Source organism: Pyrus communis, chromosome 13 (genome assembly GCF_041283825.1).
Source record: "Pyrus communis isolate YQ-2024b chromosome 13, ASM4128382v1, whole genome shotgun sequence".
NCBI lineage: Eukaryota > Viridiplantae > Streptophyta > Magnoliopsida > Rosales > Rosaceae > Pyrus > Pyrus communis.
Genome location: NC_142577.1, coordinates 18,742,674 through 18,767,523, shown reverse-complemented (window position 1 = coordinate 18,767,523; position 24,850 = coordinate 18,742,674). Strand labels below are relative to the sequence as shown.

The 24,850-nt window shown below is 37.4% G+C and overlaps 1 protein-coding gene across 1 annotated transcript; it reads right to left on the bottom strand.

Moving 5' to 3' along the window:
• Positions 1 to 4,394: 4,394 nt before the first annotated feature.
• LOC137737254 (FCS-Like Zinc finger 8) lies at positions 4,395 to 7,456 on the bottom strand. Its single transcript, XM_068476684.2, has 3 exons — positions 6,721 to 7,456; positions 5,786 to 6,642; positions 4,395 to 4,829 (listed from the first exon to the last, which is right to left on the bottom strand). The coding sequence occupies exons 2-3, from the start codon at positions 6,577 to 6,579 to the stop codon at positions 4,748 to 4,750; spliced, it is 876 nt and encodes a 291-aa protein (XP_068332785.2). The 5' UTR covers positions 6,580 to 6,642; positions 6,721 to 7,456; the 3' UTR covers positions 4,395 to 4,747.
• Positions 7,457 to 24,850: the final 17,394 nt, after the last annotated feature.

Sequence of the window (24,850 nt, the reverse complement as noted above, 5' to 3'; positions counted from 1 at the left end):
TCTAAACATTTCTGTATCGGGACAAGGGAATGACGTAAGTACCCCTATCGTTTTTGGTGTTTCTGGCCAACAAATGGACACGTTCGGCTTTTGCTTTGCGCCATGAGTGCTTCAGTAGATCAGCCCATGGCCCAAACAAAGTGCCTTTGGGCCAACAATGATTAAAAGCACTGGATCCAGGCCCAATTTAATTTAGACAATTTTTACTTCAATCCCTGGACATAGGTAAAAACAGTGTTCTAAAAATTGGCCTAGGCGGCCCTTAGGCTCTAGGCAGTGAAGACCCACCGCTATTTAGTGCAAATCATTTCGAAAAATCGGTCTTGAGCTAGGCAAGCCTAGGCGGGCTAGGCGGTCCTAGGAGGTTTTTTTTTTTATTATTATTAATTGTGTGTTTTTTTTTTTTTGTTTGGTTTCATGGTAGTATACTTATGGAAATGGTGTGCCTAATTTGCAAATGATGGATTTACAAGTTCATCCAATAGTGAAACGAATTGGAGCACTTTTGAAGGGACAGATACAAAGAAAAGAAATAAACTAGATACAACAAGGTTAAATAATTTAGTCTATGTCCAATCCAATGCAAAGATTATGAATAAGAAGAATTTAGTCTATCATCCAAGAATCCTCCTCATTATGATTATATGCTTACTGTTTTTTAAATATTGAATTTTATGGATGTATATACTTTGTGTATTCTTCTACTTCTATTTTTGTATTTTATCAATCCTTTATTATCTATACAAGTATGGTTTTTTTAGGTGTAAATATGAACTTAGTTACAAGATATATAAAATTACGTAAATTTGCCTAGGCATTAGGCAACTACCTGTTGCTCAACTAGCGCCTAGTATTTTTTAGAACCTTGGGTAAAAACAATGTTCTGCCTCGTTTACATTTTTTAATGATTCATTTCTTTTATCATTTATTTTATTAATCTAAAATAAAAAATTCATTTTATTAATCTAAAATAAAAAATTCATTTTATCGATTAATAAAAAAAATAGAAATTCTCTTATCGCGTAGAAAAATTCTATTGTGTCACCGAATCTATATCCATTTATGTCTATAAGGAGATGTTGATGTCAATTGACTGGCTTATTAGGTCTTAAGGTTGCGAATCACAGCTAGCTCTGACATGTAGTTGATTCTAATTAGTTTTTCTTCATTTTAAATCTCATTTTCGGACAAAGATGATCATAGTAGAGTGTAAAATCACTATATGTTTGATTTTAGGTTCAACTGGAGCATGGCAGAGCCATGATTTTTTTCTTGGGTGGGTTAGCTGAAATTAGTACCATAAAACTATATGTTTATTTTTTTTAATCAATATAAAAGAACAACAAAAGAATATAAATAATTCTTGAAATCATAACCCTAATTGACAACTTCAAGGACCATATAAATAATTAACCTGCTAAATAAACCAAGAATAAATAAATAAAGTGATTAAGAACGTATCAAAGGTTGCATTCATTGGAAAATTGCAACGAAAAGTAAGAAATTGCGGAGATAGGAATTTAATTGTGAACTAAAAGAAAATTATTTTTCTTTTCTTGACTAAGAAGTACCGAGGCTAAATCTCATAGGGTAAATGATGTTTTTCTTTAACGAATAGGATAGAAGAGGGAGGGAAGATAGAACTAATTTATTACTTGTAGCATAAAAAGTATTATTTATTATCTATCATCTACTAAATATACATGAAATAATAACCTGTATTGGAATGAGTGGGCTATATAGGCTACATGCATTAACATAAATCGTTAAAGCATGAGTTTGAAAAAGGATGGTCAATTCACACACCGTTATTAATTTTTTTATCATTGATCATCATCAATTCATTCAATCCGAAGGTTGAAAACTGAGAGAGATGTGTGAGAAATAAAAATAAATGTGTAGATAGCACTACACTTATAAAAAACTTCCCTGGGCTACAATCCGCCTTAGCCTTGTGGGTGGCTGCCCATGATTGGAGGGTTTAAAGCCTTAGACGTAAGCGAGAAACTTGTGTTGGTCGAATCTGTCCTTGAGAGCTGGGCACCAAATGGATACTTTCATGTCATCAAAAAGAACGAATATGATAACAAACAGAATTAGTTATTATCAACAAGTCTAGGGTAGGTTAAAAAGTGAGCGAGATTAAGTTAATGCTTTTAGCATTATGATAGGCTTTAGGTTCAATTTCCTTTAAGGCTATAACGCAAAAATGAATATACCGACCTTCCTCACATAGTAAAAAATGTTGCAGGAAGGAAAGTATAGCACCCTTTACATGCAAGTTTCTATTTCTTATAAAGATAGGATGTGTAAGTTTCTATCTCTTCTTTTTTGAGAGTCGTTTGCTCTTAAGTCCATTGTCAATAACATGTTAATAAATTTTATTTTTGTGTGAAATGTCACTCTCGTTTTATCTGACTTATTATATAATGTATAAAGTATTGGTTCGAGTTGGAGATGTGATGACTGATGATGCAGGCAAAATTGGCTCCACTCTCGTTTTCAATATATAGCCAACATAGTCTTGGCTTCGCTTCTAGTTTTTCAAACAAGCAAAACATAAGAAATAATGAATTATCTTTATTTATTGTAAACTTGTTTTGGTAGAGAATCTCGAGATTAAAATATGGAATATAATACGCCCACATCCATATCCTACCTACTTCTATAAGAGAGACCACTTTAATAAGTTTGTAAAGAAATAAGATCATCTTTATTTCTTATTTCCCCCTTTATTTATTTTTAAATTCTTTTTCCTCATAGTAAACATGTCCAAGAGGACATATTTGTCCTCGTTGGATTTGAGGATTAAGCATTACGAGTTTATTTTTTGAGAATTTAAAGGATTGTTCAAAACAAAATTCTTAAACAACATAGTTTAAAATATAAACACGACCAAAGCGCTAAAAACACTAACACAGAATCATAAGCATTACTTAGTGCGTATATCGTGTGATGAAAGGATGTTTAAGATCGAAAGAGGATCCTCGCCAGATCTTCTTTGTGAGGATCCTCGCCAGATCTTCTTTGTGAGGATCCTAGGATCCTCAAATCATATCCGTTCATCGTACATCGTGCGGTCATAAATTATTGTAATTTTTTTTTTAAATTGAATATAAATAATACCTGACAAAAAATGGCCGTACGATGGACGATGAATGAATGTTATTGGAGGGTCCTTGAGATTCTCACAAAGAGAATCCAGCGAGGATACTCTCTATTTAAGATCTGCCATTTATAGGTGTGCTCTAGCTTTACTTAGTTTTAAACATTATTTGGCTTTCTGGCCAAACTGGTCCCTAAAATTGGCATACCTCCTCACTTTGGTCTCTGCAATTTAAAATCAATAAAAGTGGTCAATGAGATTGTCTACTGTCAATTATTTTGGTCATTCCATGAAAAATCTCCGCTAAATTGAGGGCAGGTTTATCAAGTCAACTCTTCAACTTGAACCTGTGGTTTTTTGTTCAACTTAAAGGAGATTTTTCATAAAATGACCAAAATGATTGGCAATGGACAATCTTAGACACCATTTTTATCGATTTTAAATACCAGAATCTTTTCGCTAAAAGCCAACATTATTTCTACTTTTAGGTTTATACAAATTAATGTTGTTTGTTAAGAAATGTGAAGCAATTGTCATGATTTGGACAACACAACTTCAATTTGATATGAAAAGTGGCTAAAATCAAGACTATTTTGCAAATAAATAAAAAAGTTTTACCAAGAACAGTGGTTGTCTGGTGTCGTATTGTTATGCTTTGAAATTTGGTACTTTAAATAAGTGAGTTTTACAGAGAATTATTCCCTTGAAATCAGTCACATAAACTTTTTCCTTAAAGTATGCACATTGCACTCTTCCATTAGTGGGCTAATCAAAGCTACCCCAATAATCTAATAATTTTTTTTTGAAAAAGATTAATAAAAAAAAAGAGGGAGTAAGTGACTTCGTGTAGAAATAAACACTGTTTATAGAAAAAAAGAACAGAGAAAAAAAGAATCAACTTCAACCGAAATCATTGACACTTTAGACACGGTAAACAGATATAATGTAGGCTTTAATTAGTCACACATCATGATCCTCACCTACACCAAGCATTGAAATCCAAAAACTGTAGATGAGATTGATAAGCATTTTTTTTGTACGCACTTTTATTCGCAAGCGTGTATAACAAAATGCTTTTGTATTCTTAAGCGTTGTCAATAAAAGCATTTTTGTTCAAGTCACAATAAAGTAGTCTCAAACGAGATTATAAAAGGTAACGCACTTGCATTTTTACTAAAAACACCTTCATCCATAGAGCTTTTAATGAAAGCGCTTTTATTTAAGACACAATGAAATGTTTATTAAAAATTCAAGTGCTTTTCGACAATCGGTGTTTAAACGAGCAACATTACAGAAAATCCAACAACAATTATATATTTAACAATCCAACAAAACTCAGCCTTTGATAATTTTCATTCCCTCTACAATTCTACAAGGAGGGGAGGCAGAAAGCAAATTGCAAAAAAGAAAAGAGATACATTCTCCCAGAAAATTCAACTGCTATATTGTCGTACATGTATCTTCAATTCATGGACTATATTCATGGCACAAATCACTCTCCTTCCTTCCCTATTATTTAGCTCCCAAAAAATAGAAAGAAAAAAAAAAAAGAAGGTACCCTCTCCCTCTCTCTCTGTTGAAGCTTTTTCAGTCAAGTGTCAGGAACAATTTCCATGGTCCATGCACGTTACAATCAGCTACTCAAGCTTCCAGTTTATCCACTCCCTCCTCCAACAACATCTCCTGGTAACGGCACTCTTGGCTGCAGAATGCCTTCTCACCCCTGCAAAACACAATTTCAATGAATGCTTAAATAACGCAAAACTCCGCGTAGCCAAGTTTGCTAATGCAGAGTGCTCCGTCTGCACCCAAGTTAGAGTAGGTTGTGTGTCTCTGAAACCAAATTTGAGCTACTTTTCTCGTAATTTAGATTAAAATATTGACTGTTATATTTAAGAACCATATTTTGCTGCTGAAAGAACATGAAATGCAGCTAGAAACCAATCACATATGTATAAATGTCCAGTGATACAATTTCAATTATTCAAACACACGTCTATTTGTTATTGGTTTTTCAGCAGCACTTGCTACTCTTTTTTCAACCGCAAAGAAAGACTTTTTTTCAATGGAATACCAAAATGAAATGCATTTGCATGATTGAAGTGAATATAAAATGGAGAAAATTGATTAGTTGGTTGAAAGGGAGTAGATGGGTTTTTTTTTTTTTTTTTATAGTAGAAGATACCCTGCATAATATGGATCTGTAATCCTCTCCTAGTATGAGTAGTAGTTACCTATCCATAATTGTATTATAATATGAATTAATGATTCGAGGTTAAGGTACAAGTCAGTATAATATAAGATTCTAATCATAAATAATTATACAAATAGCAACCATGATCCAAGAATTTATGTATATATATGGAGTTTCATGTAATTGGCAAGAAAATACTATTAACTCAACAAATATGAATCATTTGATAAACTCAAAAGAAAAAAAAATCGATTAAAAAATGATTAGAAATCAAATTCAAATTATGTTGAAGAATCAAAAATAAAATTGATAACGTATTCATCAAATATTAGCACCGGGGCGATTAAAGATTACAAACATGCTAATCATGCATCGGATAATGAACACCGATTATTACTGCGATTGAGATTTGAAAAATAATCGTTTTAACCCGGTTTCTCGATAGAGTGACAAAAAAATAACAAGGAACAAAAAATTGAACCAACCTGTACATAAAAATATCTTTGCCCTGGCCAAGATTCGTCTTGCAATTGTCACAGAAGCTGAGAAAACTCTCAGACAGAGAGCTTGACCCGTTTGACTTCCTGCCGGGAGAAAACTCCGGGACGCCATCGGAGCTATCCACGATGCAATTGTCGAAGATGTGCGTGGTTTTCGGGTTCGGCCTATGGGAAATCACACACGTGTAATCCTCAGAGAGCTCCATTTCACTGACAGAGAGACAGCTCGTGAAAACCCGGGTCGAATTCTTCGTCTCGAGCCCGGAGTACGCGGATTCGAACAGTGATTTCTTCTCCGGCGACTGAGACAAGACGGAGGAGAAAGAACCCAGATGGGAATTCTCCGTCTTGGTGCTGAAATCCGCCGAAGATTTCGGTGATCGGGAAGGGGAGAGAACAGAGGGTTTCAGGGGAGGTATTTGGATCTTGAGCTGCGACCCGAAAATCACCATTCGGGTTTTGGGATTTGACGGTTTCGGGTCGGATTCGTTGAGGGCGTCGACGATGGCGAGGCCGATGCCTTTGCAGTCCAATTTGTCCCAGTGGATGCGTCTGGATTCGGGTTCCGGGGTTCTGGGGGTGTTCGATTCGGACCAGAAGGGGTTTCGGAGGCCAAGAAACGGTTTCGTTTCGAGGATGGAGGTTGGGCTCATTACGGCGTCGGATTCAGAGACGGCTTTTGAGGTAAAGCTGGTGAACAATCTCGGATTCGAGAAGAAAGAGGAAGTGAGTTTTGTGTGTTTTTCTCTGGGAGAGAGAAGAGAGCCGTTTTCCGCCATTGGAGCTCGCTCGCTTGCTTGCTTGCTCTGGTTGTTGAAAAATCCTATAAAAATAAAATCCCTCTGCAAACAAGAAAAATAACTACTAAATGCACCCAAAATTAAAACTTGAATCTGATTTTGACCCAGTAAGTTACTCACAAGCTTTGAAGCTCTAGAAAATGGCAGAAAGTTGCAGACTTTTAAGCTCTGCGGTATTAGAGAATGGCAGATGAAAAAACCCAGAAACCAGAAATTGCGGAAACGATTCCATGAAACGATTCTCTCTCTCTCTGCTGCCACAACTCTGTGACCTCCATATCTCTAAGGACAAGACGTGCATGCATCACCTCATCAGAAAACAAAGAAAGCTTGTATTTTTGTTCCTTCTTTTGTTGGTGCTACTCAGCTTTTTATGTCTTTTTATATTTTTGTTGGTATTTTTGGTTCAGCTAAAGTGGTTTTTTCATCAGAAGAAATGATTCAGAATTTAGAAGCAAACGAGAAGCAAACCAGGATTAGAGATTAAAAAGACAGACGAATAAAACCCAGAATTATATGAAACAAAAGGAGTAGCTAGCTTGTCACATGAACTGTGATTTATGCGTCTTCTTTCTCTCTCTATATTTTTCTCTCTCCTCTCTTTATTTCCGCACTAAATCAGTTTCCCATCATCAGCCTGAAACATCGAAGTGGAGTTGCAGAGAGAAAGGGAAGTTAGAGAGAGAGAGAGAGAGCTCGTTGGATTTATGGGTTGGTGGGGGTGAATATAAAGAAGCGTGTGGTGTGCATGTGAATCAGTGGGTTTGCTAAAACCACAAACCGGGCTCTGTCCAGGTATGGATGGATCCATCAAATCGATGGCGTTTTTTTTTTTTTCAGCGTACAATTACTCATCACTCTCTCGCACTCTACAGTCCACTTCCTACATTATTGGTCTTTTTTACTAGTGGAATTTTGAGCATCAGCGACGCGACGCGCGTAGGATTGACCCACACTCACCAGCTCTTACTTTCCAGCTCCGCTCGGCTTACGTTGAGCTCCAACCGTACCTCACATGTCGTCAAGTGATATTACTATTTCACTTACATTTTTGTTATTAAAGTAAAAAATGATGAATACTTGGGTGGCATAAAGGAGAGAGTACATTCTTCTAACTAATTTAGCTAAGCACATGCTTGCATTTCACTTGTTCTTTGATAAATGTATCTGTTTACTAATGTTATGCTCTAAAATGAAGAATCAATTGTGTTTTAAAACATAACACTATGACATCATAACGCTCTTAAAATTGTGTTTTGAAAGAAACTAATCCAAGTACTGTGACAATTGGGTTACAATATTATGTTTTTTTTTATATATAATTAAATTCTAGTAGAGAAGAACGAAACACGCACAAGACCAACATGTAAGAATAAATATTTTTGACACGTGGCGTATCAGATTGTGCCAGGTAATAAGGAAAAATCTCTCGACTGTAATGGTGTGGGAAATTCATGGGCGGTTCTCTGGAGTTGCGAATGTATAATGAGAAGCCGAAGTGTCCCGACTCCTGAGCTAACCCAATGCAGGTCCCACTTAACTCCAATTAGAGAGTCTCGATTTCTGACTTGTCAAGGGACCCACGAATATGGGCCTACACCTCATCATGTATTATTTATTTTGCAATTTCTTAGTTTATGACTGTGTTAATAAATATTATTGACCATTAAAAATAAGCTCACTAAAAGAAAAATAAAAAAAGAAAAAAAATAGTTTTACCTTTACCTGCTACATTAAACGGGGGCATAACGAGGCCGGAGGGCCCCTTTGGAATGATGCTGCTTGGTTTAATGAGTACTTATCACTACGTGAAATTTTCTTCTAAATGAAAGGTATTGTTCTTAAAAAATAGAAGTTAATAGGTTTCTATATTTTTGACATTCAAAGTTAAGTGATTAATTTGGACAACCATAAAAGCAAATCCACCCCAGAGAAAACTTAGGATAATTGGGGCACAAACATTACTCAACAATTGCAAAATCCATCTCCAGTGCACACGAAAAAGTGCGGCAATTGCTTGTGCCGACACTTACGCAAACAACGGATCCTCATAACTTTTGTTCGGAATGTTGAAGAACGTCCTTGGAAGGGAAATTTCTCAAATTCGAGCAAGAAAAAATATGATATGTTTCATAATATCTAATACAAAATCAGCTTCACGACATGATGAAACGAAATAATTTCCTAACAAATAGAAAGTGAATGATCTCGACAAAGGGTAATGACACAAAAGACAACATTAAATTTCTCACCAATAATCGAGTACTAACATCTTTGAACCATTCATGATCTCATCAACACTTACGCCGCGTTTACATATGGGCCCCATACATGATTATTCATGCGTTTACCAACTCAAGTGGAATACATAGTACTGCGGGCCCCATAAAAAATCAGGATTTTAATTCCTAATATCGACGAAATTGGATTATTTGGACGAAGGTAGTATTTGGATTTTGAGGAGAAGCCTCCATCCAAAATCAAATATTTCTTCCCAAAGCACCTTTTCACCTTCACCTTCAGTACCCCTTTCTATCTTCTCATTGTCCTCTGACACCCTCTCCAACAACTCTCTGCTCCTCCACCAACTTCTCTTGCTCCACCACCTCAAAATTTTCCACTCTTTCCTCTATCAAATTCGGCGAATCGTCACAAGATGATCCGGAGGACTCGCTATCACTCACAATGCCTAGATCCCTCTTTGTAACCGTATGCATTACTGTGTCGAACAATTTCGATTTGGGGCTCGGCTTCCATTTGACCCAACAAACCCTACTTCTTGTGCCTTACCTCTATCGTATGCGCCTCACCTTTCACCTTGCGATGAAGCCATGCCTTACTCCCCTACCACTGCCTCACAAAAGCCAGCCACATTTCCCCCAAATTGGATTCAAGAATTTATCCCCCAAACCTTAGATAATAAACCCACATATCTAGTGAAGTAATCTCTCAAAACCCAAAAAATCTTGAAATTGAAATACTTGGCAGGGAGAAGGGGTGGTGGTTATGGGGTAGGGTGAGTAGGAAAGGTGCGAGAGGAAAAAGGGAGGGAGTAGTTATCATCTTCTGCTGGGGATGATAGATGAAGGCGTATGTAAATAATGACATTCTAACTCTTCACTTTAATCAAATTAATAAAAGTAACTAATTAAAATGTTAATAAAAATAAATAAGGGGATGAATAAAATAAAAAAGAATAAGGGCATTTTAGTGATCATATTGATTTCTATTCCGATTTAGGTGAATTAGTAAACAACTTATATGAATTATCTTTCAGTTTTACTCCGATTTCGGAACATTTAAGTAAACAGCTTCAACTTGAATCTAATTATGATTCATCCTCATTCCAATTCCTCTATTTTGATTATAGTTATGTAAACGAGCCATTAAACAAACGACCAACGGCGGAGCTAGCTAGAAGGCTAAACTGGGCACCAGGCTAGGGGAGTTTTATACTCTAAGACTAACTCCAACCCATGGCCTAAAACCTATAATTTCCCTTCTATCCCCCCTCCCAATCCATTCCAACCCTAGTTCTAATTTGTGCCTAAAACCTAAAACTTGAAGAAGAAAAAAAGCTAGAAACCGGCCAGGATTTAGCCTAGAAAATGGTGTGTGCCCCACCAACGCGAGTGAAACTCGGTGCTTGAGCACCAAACGCGCGCACGCGGGCGACGCGCCAAGGCAAAGATCAGCATGGCCCCACCCACGTGGGTATGTTACGGCTGAGCTCAACAGGCCGTTGGTTAATCTAACGGCCTACATTCAATATTTTTTTTTTAGTTTTATATTTATATATTTATTGAATCCAACGGCTGAGATTGAATATAATAAAATCTAACGGTAAAAAAAAAAAGATCTAACGGCCCAAATTTAAATTCAACACCTAAAATAATTAAAAATTTTATTTAACTCAAAATTCACCTAAAAACTCTATAAATACCTATGTATTTGTTCAAACATCCATACAAAACTCATTTTCTCCTACAATTCTTCCAATTTTTCTTTCTACCATTTCTTACAATTTTCAAATTTTTTAAGATGGCAAAAGAGTATATTAGAGGTTGTAATTGGACTTTTGAGGAAGATGTTGCTTTATGCTTGGCATGAGTTTCTATTAGCGAAGATGATGGTGTCGTTGGCACGAATCAAAATAAAAAGGTTTTGTGGGGTAAAATCGTTATAAAGTTCAATGAAAACTCAAACACCGGCCGAAGGGAAGGTGGTGGTGTTTACAATCGGTGGAAGGTTATCAGCAAAGCGTGCACTTTACGTAAGGGAAGCTTGGAAAGAGCCGTGGTTGACATGGTTAGTGGAAGGAGCGCCGCAAAAGTTGTGAGTTTCTTTGTTGATATTTTATTTGTCATGCACATAATATTATTTTGCAACTAATTGTTTTTATGTATTTCTTGCATAGGGTGACAAAGCAATGGCAATTTACAAGACAAGGACTACACCAAAAAATCAAGCTTTTAAATTGCATCATGCTTGGAACGTCCTCAAGGATTGTTCGAGGTGTGGACTCGATGCGGACTAACAATGGGGAAGATTATTTCATAGTGAAGCTACACAGACAATTGATGTCAATGAAGGTGTTGATTCATTGACCCCAACTTCTTCTTTTGCAAGGCCCCCGGGAAGAGATAAGTGTGGAGCCAAAAATAATCAAGAAAAATATGGAGGCGACACGTGGATTTTTGGGTAAAAAGATAAAATTATCCTTGAGGGACATCGGGATTTTTATGCACAATCAATGGGCAATCATCCCTCAATCAAGTCAAAAGTGCCCAAAATAGGTATTGATTTCAAACCTATTTCATCCACCCTCATCAAATCTTCTCCATAAGGTAACCCCCAAATCATTCCTTTTTAATTATATTAATTAGCTAATTAATTGGTTTATTATTCAATTAATTTATTAATTAGCTACAAATCATGAATCTCACCCAAAAAACCATCCAAGTGGCCGGTCCATCTCCTCCCAAAAGGGCTGGCCACACCCCTATATAAACACCCTCATTTTCTCCAAAACCCAAGTTCTACACTCTTACTAAATTCTCAAAATTCTCCAAACACTTCCCCCACCCCCCCACCCCCCCCCCCCCCCCCCCAAAAAATTTATCGTGGGCACGTAAGGCTCTTGGCCTTGACCTAAGGTGTTATTTGTATTGTAGGTGCAATTTTGTGGAAGAATAAGGAGGAAGAAATTTACATCCACAAATTGGTGCTTTCATTGGGAGTTGATTCACACACTCGTAGAAGACTCTCGCATCTAAGGTTTTTCATTTTCTTGTTCATTTGTAGATTTTTCGTACGTTCTTATTCTTAGAATTTTTATTTCTAAAAATTCTTTGGTAAAACGAAAAAGAAAAGTATAATGGCAAGGGATTTGGAAACCTCGACGAATGGAAATTCTAACATTCAAGAATTAGGATAGCGAAGATCTACAAGGCTCAACATAACAGTGAATGGAGAGGCACCACCCCCACGGGGCACCACCGTGGTAACCACCATGGTGGCCACCTTTGGCAAAACTCACGGTACCAAGGCCACAGCCTTAGCCTTGCCACTTCAACCTTCAAGGACCCAAGCCCTAGCCGAGCTGGCCCGTGTTGCCAAAACCCAACGTGTTGCCAAGCCGTGGCATAGACCCGTGTGCACCACATGCCAATCAGCCCACTCCCGTAGCCTAGCCTGCTTCTATGGTTTCCCAAGCAGCCCAAGTCAGCCTAAGATTAGCTCAACCATCCTGACTTCAAATTTCTAGGTCTACGATTGAACCAGGGGCATTGTCACCACATTTCTCCACGGATTAGACATTTCCCAACTCAAATATCATGCCTAGAGTCTACCATACTTCCACTGCTCAAGGAGACGCATTCATTCCAACCTAAATGGAGAACAACACTTGTCTCGACAAGTCATGGAATTGACGAGCACCCTCGCACAACAGACAACCTTGGTGAATCAGCTCTTGCAGGGCACCAAGATGCAACGTGCCCCAGATGAGGTGTCTTGAAGTAGGACAAGGGCAAACAAAGAACCTCTCCAGCAGTGTCCCAGAAAGTAGCCACCCAACCAGCTACGAACCGAGCATTCGAGTAGTGTACACTCTTGATTGGGCCCCTGAGATAGCGTAGACTCCCGTCTTAACGTGCGAAGGAGCGTGCACTCTTGACTAGGCCCACGGACAAGCATACATTCACAGTTGGGGCCACACTCCGATAGTCAACATGAGCAAGCTTTTAGGCGAAGTGTTCATTCGTGGTTAGGCCCGCAAGGAGCATCCTCCACCTTACATCAGAGTAGGAAGCATGAAGAACGGAGAGAAATAATCACTTAGTTCAGCTCAAGCTCAACCAACAACCTGCGAAGAATTCCTTCGCTAGTTAGGAATGAACCACATGCACCTCAATCGTGGCATAGACCTGGGGCAGCCGAGAGCTTCGTTAAAATCCCCCTTCCCCCTTCCCCCTTCTCCCTTCCCCCCTCCCAAACAAATGCAAATTCAGGAAGAAATAAAAAGGTTCATGACCGAGCGATTACACGATTTCCAATGCAACAAGGTCACTAACGAGCCATTACGATGAGACATAACTAACATAAGCAAGTCACCCTTCACAGGACGAGATTGAGTAGGCAGAGCCTCCATGCAAGTTCAACATGCCACATTTCACATCTTTCAAAGGAGATGGAGACCCAGAGAGACACCTAAAGCACTACCAAAGCGCAATGATCCTCTATCGAAACAACAACGATCTCATGTGCAAGATATTCGCCACCATTCTACAAGGCGAGGTGCAAGATTAGTTCTACATCCTACCGCAACAATCCATCTGGAGTTTCGACGAATTTTCTTTGGTTTTCACCAAAGAATATTCATCTTATCGCTCGATCAAGAAAAAGTCCTACCACTTGTTCAACATCAAGAAAAACCCAAATGAGTCACTTTGTGACTATGTGAAGAGGTTCAAAGCAGAGAAGGCAAAGATAGTCGGATGTAACGACTCGATAGCTAAAGCAGTTTTCCAAAAATGACTCGCAGACCACTCGCTATTCGGAGAATTAATCATGAAAGAAGATCAAACTCTGGCTGACTCTTTCGCTCTGGCAGAGAAGCATGCACTTTGGGACGAGTTTTGCCGATGCACATTCAAGACAAATCCGAGCGATCTTGAATATGAAGTCCCCCACTACTCTGAAAGAGAATCAAGGTCTGACTGGACGAGCAGCCACATCTAAAGTAGCAATAAGCTCTACCATTATACGAGAAAAGTTGGGGGCCCGACTACCTGTATTCCATATTTCAAAAGTTTTCCTCAATGTTACCAAAAATTCAAAAGCTAACTTTGGTAATAGTTGTTGCAATCCGGAAGCTCAAGTTTTACTTTCAGATACACACGGTTATCCACATGACGCACTATTTCGCCCAATCCAGACACGCGATGATAAAGGTGTAGACATTCGCGGATGCAAAGTTTTTAGACGAACACAATAACTCAGCCCAAAAGGCATGCCAATGGTAGACGGATACTGGAAGGAAACATTCGAAAGTAAGTTTTGTCCTCATCGCTCCAAAAGATTCTACATATGAGCAACATGTACTGGCAGTTCAACACCACCTCCTGCTACGTGTCACACGGCTCCAACCAGCCCTTACTCCATAATTCAACTCTAAAACGGCCCGATACCTGTAGTTGAGCATTTCCTTTTATGTGTAACATGGCCCCAACTCTATGGCTCCCTACCGCGTCTTCACGCCTAGCTTAGGTGACGCAACAAAGCGACCTAACAATACTCCGGAGGCAGCCGAGCATGCCTTAGCCACGCCTGCTTCGCTCGATGGAGACTTCTGGCATTTTCACGTCGACGGCGCATCCAACTACAAAGGCTCGAACGCAAGCATGGTCCTTGTCACCCTAAATGGTTCGATGCTCGAGCAGGTGATCACTCTAGGCTTCAAAGCATCCAACAACGAAGTAAAGTACTAGGCCCTACTAGCAGGCCTTCGAATGGCAAAAGACTTGGCAGTGAAAAAGCTCACAATTCATTCTAATTCCCAGTTAATCACTAGCCAGACTACTTGAGGCATTTTAGACTTACACCCTTACTCAAGTTCTGCAGGCAGACAAAGCTCTTGGCCTTGATCTAAGATGTTGTTTGTTTTGTAGGTGCAATTTTGTCCAAGAACAAGGAGGAAAAAATTTGCATCCATAATAAACAAAGGGAAGCAAAGAGAAAATGGAAGTTCCAAGATCCGATTAGTGCATAAATTGCTACCGGTTTGCAAGATTGATCGAAAGCCATAACTGATGCAGGACAGAACCAAGGGTATCAAGGAGAGTGGAATAGATAACTTGGGATTCGCTAACCAAGGGTATCGAGGAAAGTGGAATAGATAACCTGGGATTCGCTCAACCAGGGGCAACAGAGCTTGCTCACGCTGCTAATCGTGGATTCACTCACACGACCAAGCCAAATGCTTGATTTTAGAAGGAGAAACAACTCACTTCAAATGCACAAAGTAAATAATATTTTAATTCATTCAAGTCTTGCATTCAAGACTTCCTAGTACAATATTTATAAGGGTTTACAAATTAATTGACCTTAGGTTTCTACAACACCTTTACAACTTCCAAAATAGCTTAAAAAATTCCCAAATAATTAAAATACAAAACCTTCGTTATTCCAAAGCATATTAAGGTTTTCAAATTGTTTTCTTCAAGGCCTGCCTCCTGCATCAATAACTCTTGGGAGGAAAAAGCGGCCCAAATGCGTTTGGTCATTACGCACGAAGGGAATAGGAATCAAGAAAGGTTCAAAAGTAATTTCATGATGGAAGACCTTAACAAATACACTCCAGAGAGGAAGAAGTTCTTACATGATAAGCAAAAGGAAATTTTGTGAAGGCATGCCACAAGGAGTATATTTCAAGATGATGGTTCATCTTAAGGCTATATCCCAAGTCCACCACCAAGTTAAGATTGTGGATATCATTATTAAGTTTATGTAGCTTATGAATTATCGATTGTATTAAGTTTATGTGGTTTATGTGGTTTATTAATTGTCGTTTGTATTAAGTTTCATGTATCGATTTAGTGATTTTTCAATATTTATCGGAATTTAAATATTTTTAGGTTAAAATGTTTATAAAATTAATTTAGGATAGTCTACATAATTTTTTTAAAAAAGTTAATTTAAAAAAAAAAGCCTAAATTCATTCTTTAATAATCTGGGGCTAAAATTTTAGGCCTGAAGAATTAGAGCAGAAGAGCTGTTTCTAGGTTCAAACCTAAATTTTCAGGACTAAAAATTTTAGGTTTTAGGCCAATGGTTAGAGATGGTCTAATCCATTTTACCTCATGTAACTTTTCAGTTTTTGAAAGAACTATTTTTTTATTTTTTTTTTTTGAAATTAAAACTAAAAAAAACTAAATTAATTTAATCACCATTAGCCCACCCATGTTCACATTGAAAAGCTCAATGCCATTAATAATACAACAGACTTCCTTGAACCAGTTGAGTCCAATGTTATATATATATATTTGACCATCATAAGTTGGTCCAATACTATTAGTTTTTTTTGCCTTCTAAATTGCTTTCTGGTTCTTTTTCTTATTAATTGTACAACAATAATTTCTTGTTTGATCATTTAGTCTCTTTATGGAATTTAACTTATGCAATATAAATAAATAAAAAGCTTAGCCCACATAATAAAAGAATCCTAACTCCGTCCTTGCAAACGACGAATAGTTTTTGTTCGTAAAAATATCTAATTCGAAATCAGCTTCACGATACACATGTAAAATCAAATCACTACAAAATAAAATACTGAGAATAAGTAGTCTAAATTACACTTTCTTACTAGGTTTAGGCGAATGATCAAATCTTAAGATAAGATTATATATGCCAGAACATTGTTTAATGGTCAAATGTTAAGATAACATTATATAGGCAAATGATCAAATCTTCAAATTAGCCATAAATAAATCGAAGGCAAAGGCCAACCACATCTCTGAGTGAGTTTGTTAATGATAATAATGGTCCACAAGAAATGATTAATGGAAGATTATTTATATCATAACAGCACTTGTGGCAGTTCCTTAAGAACAGTTTTTTTATTTTATCATTCAGATTAGGAAGGATTTATTTGACTTTCACTTCAATAATACTATATATATATGTGAGGGTGTCAAGTGTCGATGTAAATTTTCGCTGTCTTCAGTCTTGACGAAAATGAATGCCAATTGATCTCCGATGCTTAAGTTAGTCTCCCTAAAAAGAGTGAGTGTTTAGGGTTTTTTGTGTATAGAAAGGCTCTCCCCTGTTTTTGGTGGAGGAATGAGGTATTTATAGGGAGTATGGCCGACCTTTAGGGTAGGATTTGGTGAGAATATTTCCAAGATGGTGTGTAAATAATATCTTGGAATAATTGTGAAGATATCCCAAATTAAATGTGATTGGGATTACTTACTTAAAAAAGTTTGTTTTCAATTAGGAATGCATTAAAAATAGGATTTAGTAATTAATCTTATCTTCAATGCCCTTGACTTTTTCTTGCCACGAGCAGGGAGCATTCAGCAGTCATAGTCTGTTGCCTGCACGTCCTAAGATGTTGAACTGCACATGGGATACCCTGCTCATTTAATAAGGCAATCTTGTCTTTCTAGGCTAAAAGTCCACGTGTCGCCTCCAGGATTTTTGGGATTATTTTTGGCTCTATGTGAAGGTTAAAGGGTTCCACATTGGTGAAAGGAGAAACACTGCAAAAGTTTATAAGTAAGTTGGGCGTCACAATATTGCCAATTAACTTTATGGTAGAACCTCAACTTCCTTCATTTGTAATAAAACGCACACACCGGTGCTTAATTAACAATACACTAAATTACAACGGTAATAATTGTACATATAAAGCAAGGTATAGACTTGATACAACGAAGGAATCAAAGATTGTCAATCATCACAAGGTGGCCTAGTGGTTGGGGACAAATTTTAGGCCCATATTTTACAAAACATGTTCTTGGATCGATTTCTGATGATAGTGAATCACACAATGGTGACCAGAAAATGTTGAAAAGCCTATATGAGTCTTATCGACCTCCAACAATAGATTACCGTGACGAAACCTCGAGCTGATCCTTTTTTCATAAAAGAAACAAAGAATCAAATATTGTATTATGTTTGGATTGATAAGGACATTTAAAGACATAAAAAACTTTTAAATTAATTGTTATAAATGTACTATAACAACAGTACTAATTAACTACCGATCAACTGCTAAAGCACTGCAAATGTTCTACAATAATACTTTCAATGGCATGCATCTAGGCTTAGTCTGTGTATGGAATAGATTATGGGATAGCACCTCTATGCGTTCTTTTGGTTGATATATCAACTCTAATGAACTCTCCTTAATCGTTTTGTCCTTTGTTATCACTCAAATGACCCACCAGTTCCTCATTTTGGTCTCTGAGTTTCAAAATTGATCAATGTAGTTCCCAACTTGTGTTGGAAATTATATATTATAATATAAAATATTGTAATATATAATTTTAATAATTGAATGAAAAATATTGTTAACCAATTTCTTAGAAAGGTTACGTTGTTTAGGTGTATTCCCTTAATGAGTGATGTATATTTATAAATGAAAAGTTACATCTCTTTAATAAGTAGACATTAGATTCTATATAAACCAATGAAAACATTGGTATTAAATATTAAAAAAATTAGAGTTAATTTTTATTCTTAATAGGGTTTCCTCACTTTGTTTCTCTCATGTTTCATGTGTCAAGTTCCGAGTCGTGTCTTGAGAATACGGAATATATAAAGTTCGCCAGAGTTTGAAGATTGAAGTGCTTTGACTTTGTATTATAGATTGTTGAATTCTGGGAGATGGACGCCTACCGAACTACAAACACAAGAGTAGGGGCGAAATTCTATCTTTGGAATATTGCATTTATGCAAGCCTCAATCTCCAAGTTTGTCAGTTATTCTAAATTTCTCTCTAGTTGTTTATATTAATCTCATATATAATTGATGTTGTGAATTTCTTTATGATTATTATCATTGAAATTATATTGTTATTTTTCATATTTTCTAATATTGCTTCAACAACTTGCACTGTTGCGCATCATTGTAATCCTTCCGTTTTGTAACTCCATGGACCAAAATGAGGATTTGGCTGGATCTCTCAATGACTGTTTCTTTTAAAAATATAGTTAATGGAGTTAATTTCTAACCGAGTAATAATCTACAAACCAAATCAGCAGTTTATATCATACAACTCAGTGCTAAATCTATGCTTAGTATTGGACATTTTAACTTACCTCTTTCTAAGAAAAAATTTCCCTTAAAAACCATATAAGCACTAAGAGCTTATGGTTAGAGAGAAAACGTACATACAATGTGAATATCACTTTTAGCATAGATTATACACGCACTCATATCCCTTATGAATTATTATGGTTAAGTAGTGGTATTACGTAGTGTAACCATCATAATTTATATCCCTTATGAATTATTATGGTTACACTAAAAGCCTATGGTTAGTTAAGTCATTCTCCCAGTGCTGCCCCTTCCTACCACAATAATTCATCCTCATATTGGTTATGCATACGTCGTCGACTTATTTCCTCTGTTGAATAGCAAGTTAGTATTATGTATTTCTGTCCACAACAGGATTAAGGTCCACTCGAACAATTGTAAAATGATAAATAAAAATTACTACGGAATATAGGAGTACGTACAAATAAAAATACAATCAAACATTTAAGTTCTTATCTTTCAAATGAGCAGTGCATGTATTAACTGATGATAACTTGTTATTCAAACAAACTTAAGCCTTCTAAGTAACAGAACATGTCAACTAGATTTTTTTAAATGAAAAACACGAGGATGATATCTTATAAATATTTAACAACGAAATTTATTGTTTTTTTTTTTTGTCAAACGAAATTTGTTGTTTTAAATAAAATTTTGCACATGACACCTGGAATTTTTTTTTTCTTTTGTGCGTTTACCACTCAAACTAGGAAAAGAAGAGTAAATTTAATATAAGTCGAATTTTGTAATTCATTATGTTTTATTTACTATGTTGGGTTATGTCCATTCATTGATTATCCACATAAATTTATTTTCATTAAATTGTGGTAAATGACATCTCTTATTTAATGGATTATTTAGGAACAATTAAGCTAAGGGGAGATGATGGACTTAGCCTCATAATGGGCTAGCAATTAATGTTGTTCAAATTCGCCTTTGGTGAAAATCGAACCTAAGACCTCTCACTTACAAGTACGTCTGGCAAACGGATCGTGTTTTCGGTGTTTCGTGTCGTTTTTGTATAAAACATGTTATCTTAACGGGTCGTGTTATGTCACAACCGTTATCTTAACGGGTTAGGTCACTTTACCCAACAGGTAAAATGACTCAACCCATTATGAACCGTTAAGAAAAACATTTTTTTTCTTCTTAAATTTGCAGATACCATATTACCGTATAAATATTATTTCAAAACATAAAAACACATTTGTCTTTAAATACTACATCTACACTCCAAAATAATAGCCTAATAAAAAAGCACCAATACACTAATAGTCTACTATAAAAATATCAAAAGTGCAAGGATACGCTAAATAAAAGAGAAGTTTACTGAAATAATTACGAAAATAAATAAAATAATAGTACTATACCATATTAAAATATATTACCTTATTTTCCAAACTTTTAAAAGGAAAACTAATGAAAATGACCTGAAAACTTTGAGTTTTAACGACAATGACAAAATAAAGGGTAAAGTGAATAGTACCAGGATTGACTTTTTAGTGCAAAAATGTGGTTTTTCATTAAATTAAACAGTACCAAGAACTTTTCATTAAAATTCCCATTTTTTGAATTTAGTTTAATATATACATATATATATATATATATATATAATTATATGTACATGATTGTATATATAATTAGGCTAAATAGCCAAAATGGTCATTGAGATTTGCATAACACATCAATTTGGTCCCTGAGATTGAAAATCAATAGAAATGGTCTCTAAGATTGTCCACCATCCATCATTTTGGTCATTCCGTTAAAAACTCCGTCAAGTGTCCTGGAGCTCCTGGCTGGAAGTTTGGGCAATTTTCAAAGCTTTGTAACTCAATCGTTTCTTAATCAAATTTGATCCATAATATATCAACATGAAGATATGAAAGTGTAGAATAAGATTATATCTATTTGGAAGGCTAATGGTTGCCAGAGATGGCCGAAAAATAGCCTCAAATGTGACTGGTCCGCTGGAAAACTGGAAAACTCGCCAAAAACTGGGTAAAATTTAAATGTTCATAACTTCTTCAATACTCAACAAAATCGAGTGATTTAAAAATAAAACTCATACTAATCGACGAGATGAAGAGAATGGTACCTTTCTTGACGGCTAATTCATCGTATTTTGGCTGGAAAACTGCTCGAAAGTGGCTAACTATTATCAAGTTAGCCACTTTCGAGCTGTTTTCCAGCCAAATCACTGATACTTTGCCATCGACAAAGATACCATTCTCTTCGTCTCGTCGAGAAGTATGATTTTTGTTTTGAATCACTTTATTTTGTTGAGTATTGAAGAAGTTATGAACGTTTAAAGTTTACCCAGTTTCCAACAAGTTTTCCAGTTTTCCCGCGGACCAATCAACTTTGAGGCTATTTTCTGGCCATCTTTGGCAACCATTGGGCTTCCAAATAGGTGTAATCTTGTTCTATACTTTCCTATCTTCATTTTAATATATAATGGGTTGAATTTGGTTAAGAAACGATTGAGTTTCGAAGCTTTGAAAATTGCCCAAACTTTCGGCCAAGAGCTCCGTGACACTTAACTGAATTTTTAACGGAATAACCAAAATAATGGATGGTGGACAATTCCAGGGACCATTTCTATTGATTTTCAATCTCAGGGACCAAAGTGATGTGTTATGCAAATCTTAGAGATTATGTTGGCTATTTAGCTATATTATAATAGTATTTGTGGGGGTACAAAATGATTAAATAAACATTTTGCTTATTGTGCATTACGTTACCCACATGTATACCTAGACCAACTCGTTATCTTAACAGGTGCTTATCGGGTTACCCGATAATTATCCGATTCGTTATCATGTCCACCCGATAACCTGTTACTTTTGTGTCGTTTTGTGTCGGATTAACGGGTTGTATCAGAAATTGTCAGGCCTACTTACAAGTGAAGAGGAATACCACTAGACTATAGTACTAATTGACAAAACTTTTTTTTAGTACATCGATATTTTTACACTATAAGGAGGAAGAGTTTGGCTAAGCCACACAATAGCAAGTGACGTCATGAATTTTTTTTATAATTATCTTTACGTTTACAAGTTTACCTTTCTATTATTGAAAAATAAGTCTCTATATTCTTATTTTTCTTTCGTCTACTTTTTCTTCTTGGTCATTTTTTTCTCATTTCCTTCTCCTTCATACCCGTGTCTCTCTTTCTCTCTCTCTCTCTCTCCTCCTCTTTCTTCATCATTTTCACTCTCTTTCTCTATCTCCTTCTTCCTACCTTTCTCTCTCACCTCATCCTTCTTCGTCTTTGCCTCTCCTATTTCTTCTTTATCCTTCTTTTTTTTTTTTTTTTTTTTGAAGAACTAGCATCCATTAAAACCAGGGCCGAAGCCACAATACAACAGATGCTCAACGAGAGCAAGCCACAAAGGACACCACAACCACAAGCAAAGGAGGAGGATCAACACAACTGACCCAGCCCAAAGGCACGGCCTCCCCCTCCCCAGCCAAAACAAAAATTAATGGGGACAAGGTAACCCATCCTTGTTAAGAACATGGACCAGCGAAGATAGAGGGAGATTTACCCAATTTACATCGCACATCTCCGGATTACTTCTCGACACCAACACATGCGCCGCCAAATTGGCCGATCTCGGAACCCAAGACCAGCGACAGTCCTGAAAGTTCCCCCCAAGACGCAAAGCCTTTGAAATATCGGGGATAGCCTCCCAGCTGCCCCGCGAATAACCCTGAGCTAAACTAAGGATATTCTCCTTTGAATCGGACTCCACTATGATGCATTCCAACTCCAACGTTTTTGCCAACTCACACCCAAGCAAAATCGCAGTAGCCACACTAGGCGCCCCAACCTGTCCACGTTTAGCAGCCACAAACTTCCCCTCGTGATCCCTGATCACCACTCCCGCAAACTCGCATTTAGAATTAGCCTCCCAACTCGCATCCACATTTACCTTCATGAAAGGACTGCACGGAGGACCCCAGCAGGCAGGAGGACTAGAGTGAGTTAGATCCCTCTGAGGGCGACCTGCAGAAACATCAGTCGCCTCCAAAAATCCATTCACCGATGTCAAAATAGCCAAGATAACTCGATTAGGATAAATACCCATGTGATAAAAAACAAAGCTACACCGGGTTTTCCATATGTGCCAGCAAGTAACAGCCACATACATCAAAATCCTAGCAATCTCTTCCTTTGAACCCAAGTTAGACCCAAAGAAAGACAAAACCCAGGCAGGAAAAGTCGATATATTTGCTCTATTCACCCGGTAATTCAACGGGCCACCAAACCAAATCGGCTCAACCCACGGGCACAGAAGGAGCATGTGTTCTACAGATTCATCCTGATCAAAGCAAATTGGGCAACACGGTGATGGAGAACAACGACGTTTGAACAAATTCTCCATCGTTGCCAACGCACGATTCAAAACCCTCCACATAAAGTTCCGGACCTTCGGAGGAGTCTTCAACTGCCAAATACTTCTCCAAACTTTGTTCGGGATTATAGAGGAAGACGAGGAGGCTCTGCCATTCATAGAGCTCGAGCTAGCATGCTTCCAATGATATCCAGATCTCACCGAGTACACCCCATTCCTGGTAGTCGGCCAAATTATCCTATCCTCCTGAAGCCTATCTCCTATGGATGTATCCAGAATGGCCTCGTAGTCCTCCAAAGATATAAAAGGCTTAATGGCCTCAATATTCCAAGTTCCGGACTCTTCATTAATCATTGTATTCACCCGCATATTCCGAGACACTCTCACATCTCCAATAGCCGTAGGTTTCCTAGCAATGATAGTCGGCAACCATCTATCTTGCCATAACCTGATACTTCTACCATTCATTATCTGCCAGTGAGCTCCACTCAGAAGAATCTCACGCCCAACCAGAAGGCTGGACCAACCCCAAGATGCTCTTCCCCCCAAAGTAGCTTCCAGGAAAGAGCAGTGAGGAAAATAACGGGCCTTAAGAAGCTGCGCCCATAGCGAGTTTGGATCATGAATCAATCTCCAACACTGTTTAGCAAGCAAAGCATCATTAAACTCTTGAAAATTCCGGAACCCCATACCTTCTTCCAGTTTCGGGTACCCCGAAAGACCCCGAGAAACCCAGTGGATGCTATTCTCCCCCCCTTTCTTCCCCCACCAAAACTTAGCAATTACGGCGTCAAAATCCGAACACAGAGTAGTAGGAAACTTAAAGAGATGCATGGGATAGGCAGGGATTGCTTGAATTACAGCCTTAATCATTATTTCTTTTCCTGCTTGTGAGAGGGTGCATTGTTTCCAGCCCTGAACTTTTTCCATAATTTTTTCCTTCATAAAAGTAAGCCCCTGCTTTTTTGATCTACCCCAAATATACGGGAGACCAAGGTACTTCCCCGGATCCATTGCCAAAGGCATGCCAACGCTATGACATAGCTCAACTGACAAGCTTCTAGGCACATTTGCTCCAAAGAAAATACACGACTTCTGATAATTCACCTGTTGACCAGAAGCATTACAATAAGCATCTAAGATCCTCATCAGACTATCACAGTTTTGTTTATCAGCGCGCATAAAAATCAGGGTATCATCCGCAAAAAACAAGTGAGAAATAGTCGGGCACCCATAGTTCAGCTGGATTCCCTTAAGCAGCCTCATTTCCACGGCCTGTTGAATAAGCATTGCCAAGACCTCACCAACAAGTATGAATAAATACGGAGATAGAGGGTCTCCCTGACGGATTCCCCTATATGGGATGAAATGCTTCCCTGGTTGCCCATTTAGGATTATAGCAAATTCCACTGTTTTGACACATCCCATAACCAGGTTCCTCCATTGTGGACAGAAACCCAACTTTTCCATGACTGCTTCAAGGAAATCCCATTCAACCCGATCGTAGGCCTTATGCATATCAAGCTTCACTCCCATCTCAAACTTACTCCTAGCCTTTTGGAGTTTCAGAA

Excerpts from the sequence above, each read along its gene's own strand:
- LOC137737254 (XM_068476684.2), bottom strand. The coding sequence starts at position 6,579 with ATGGCGGAAAACGGCTCTCTTCTCTCTCCCAGAGAAAAACACACAAAA. Across the intron at positions 4,830-5,785 it reads AAAGATATTTTTATGTACAG|GGGTGAGAAGGCATTCTGCA; the intron begins GTTGGTTCAATT and ends TGTGTTTTGCAG.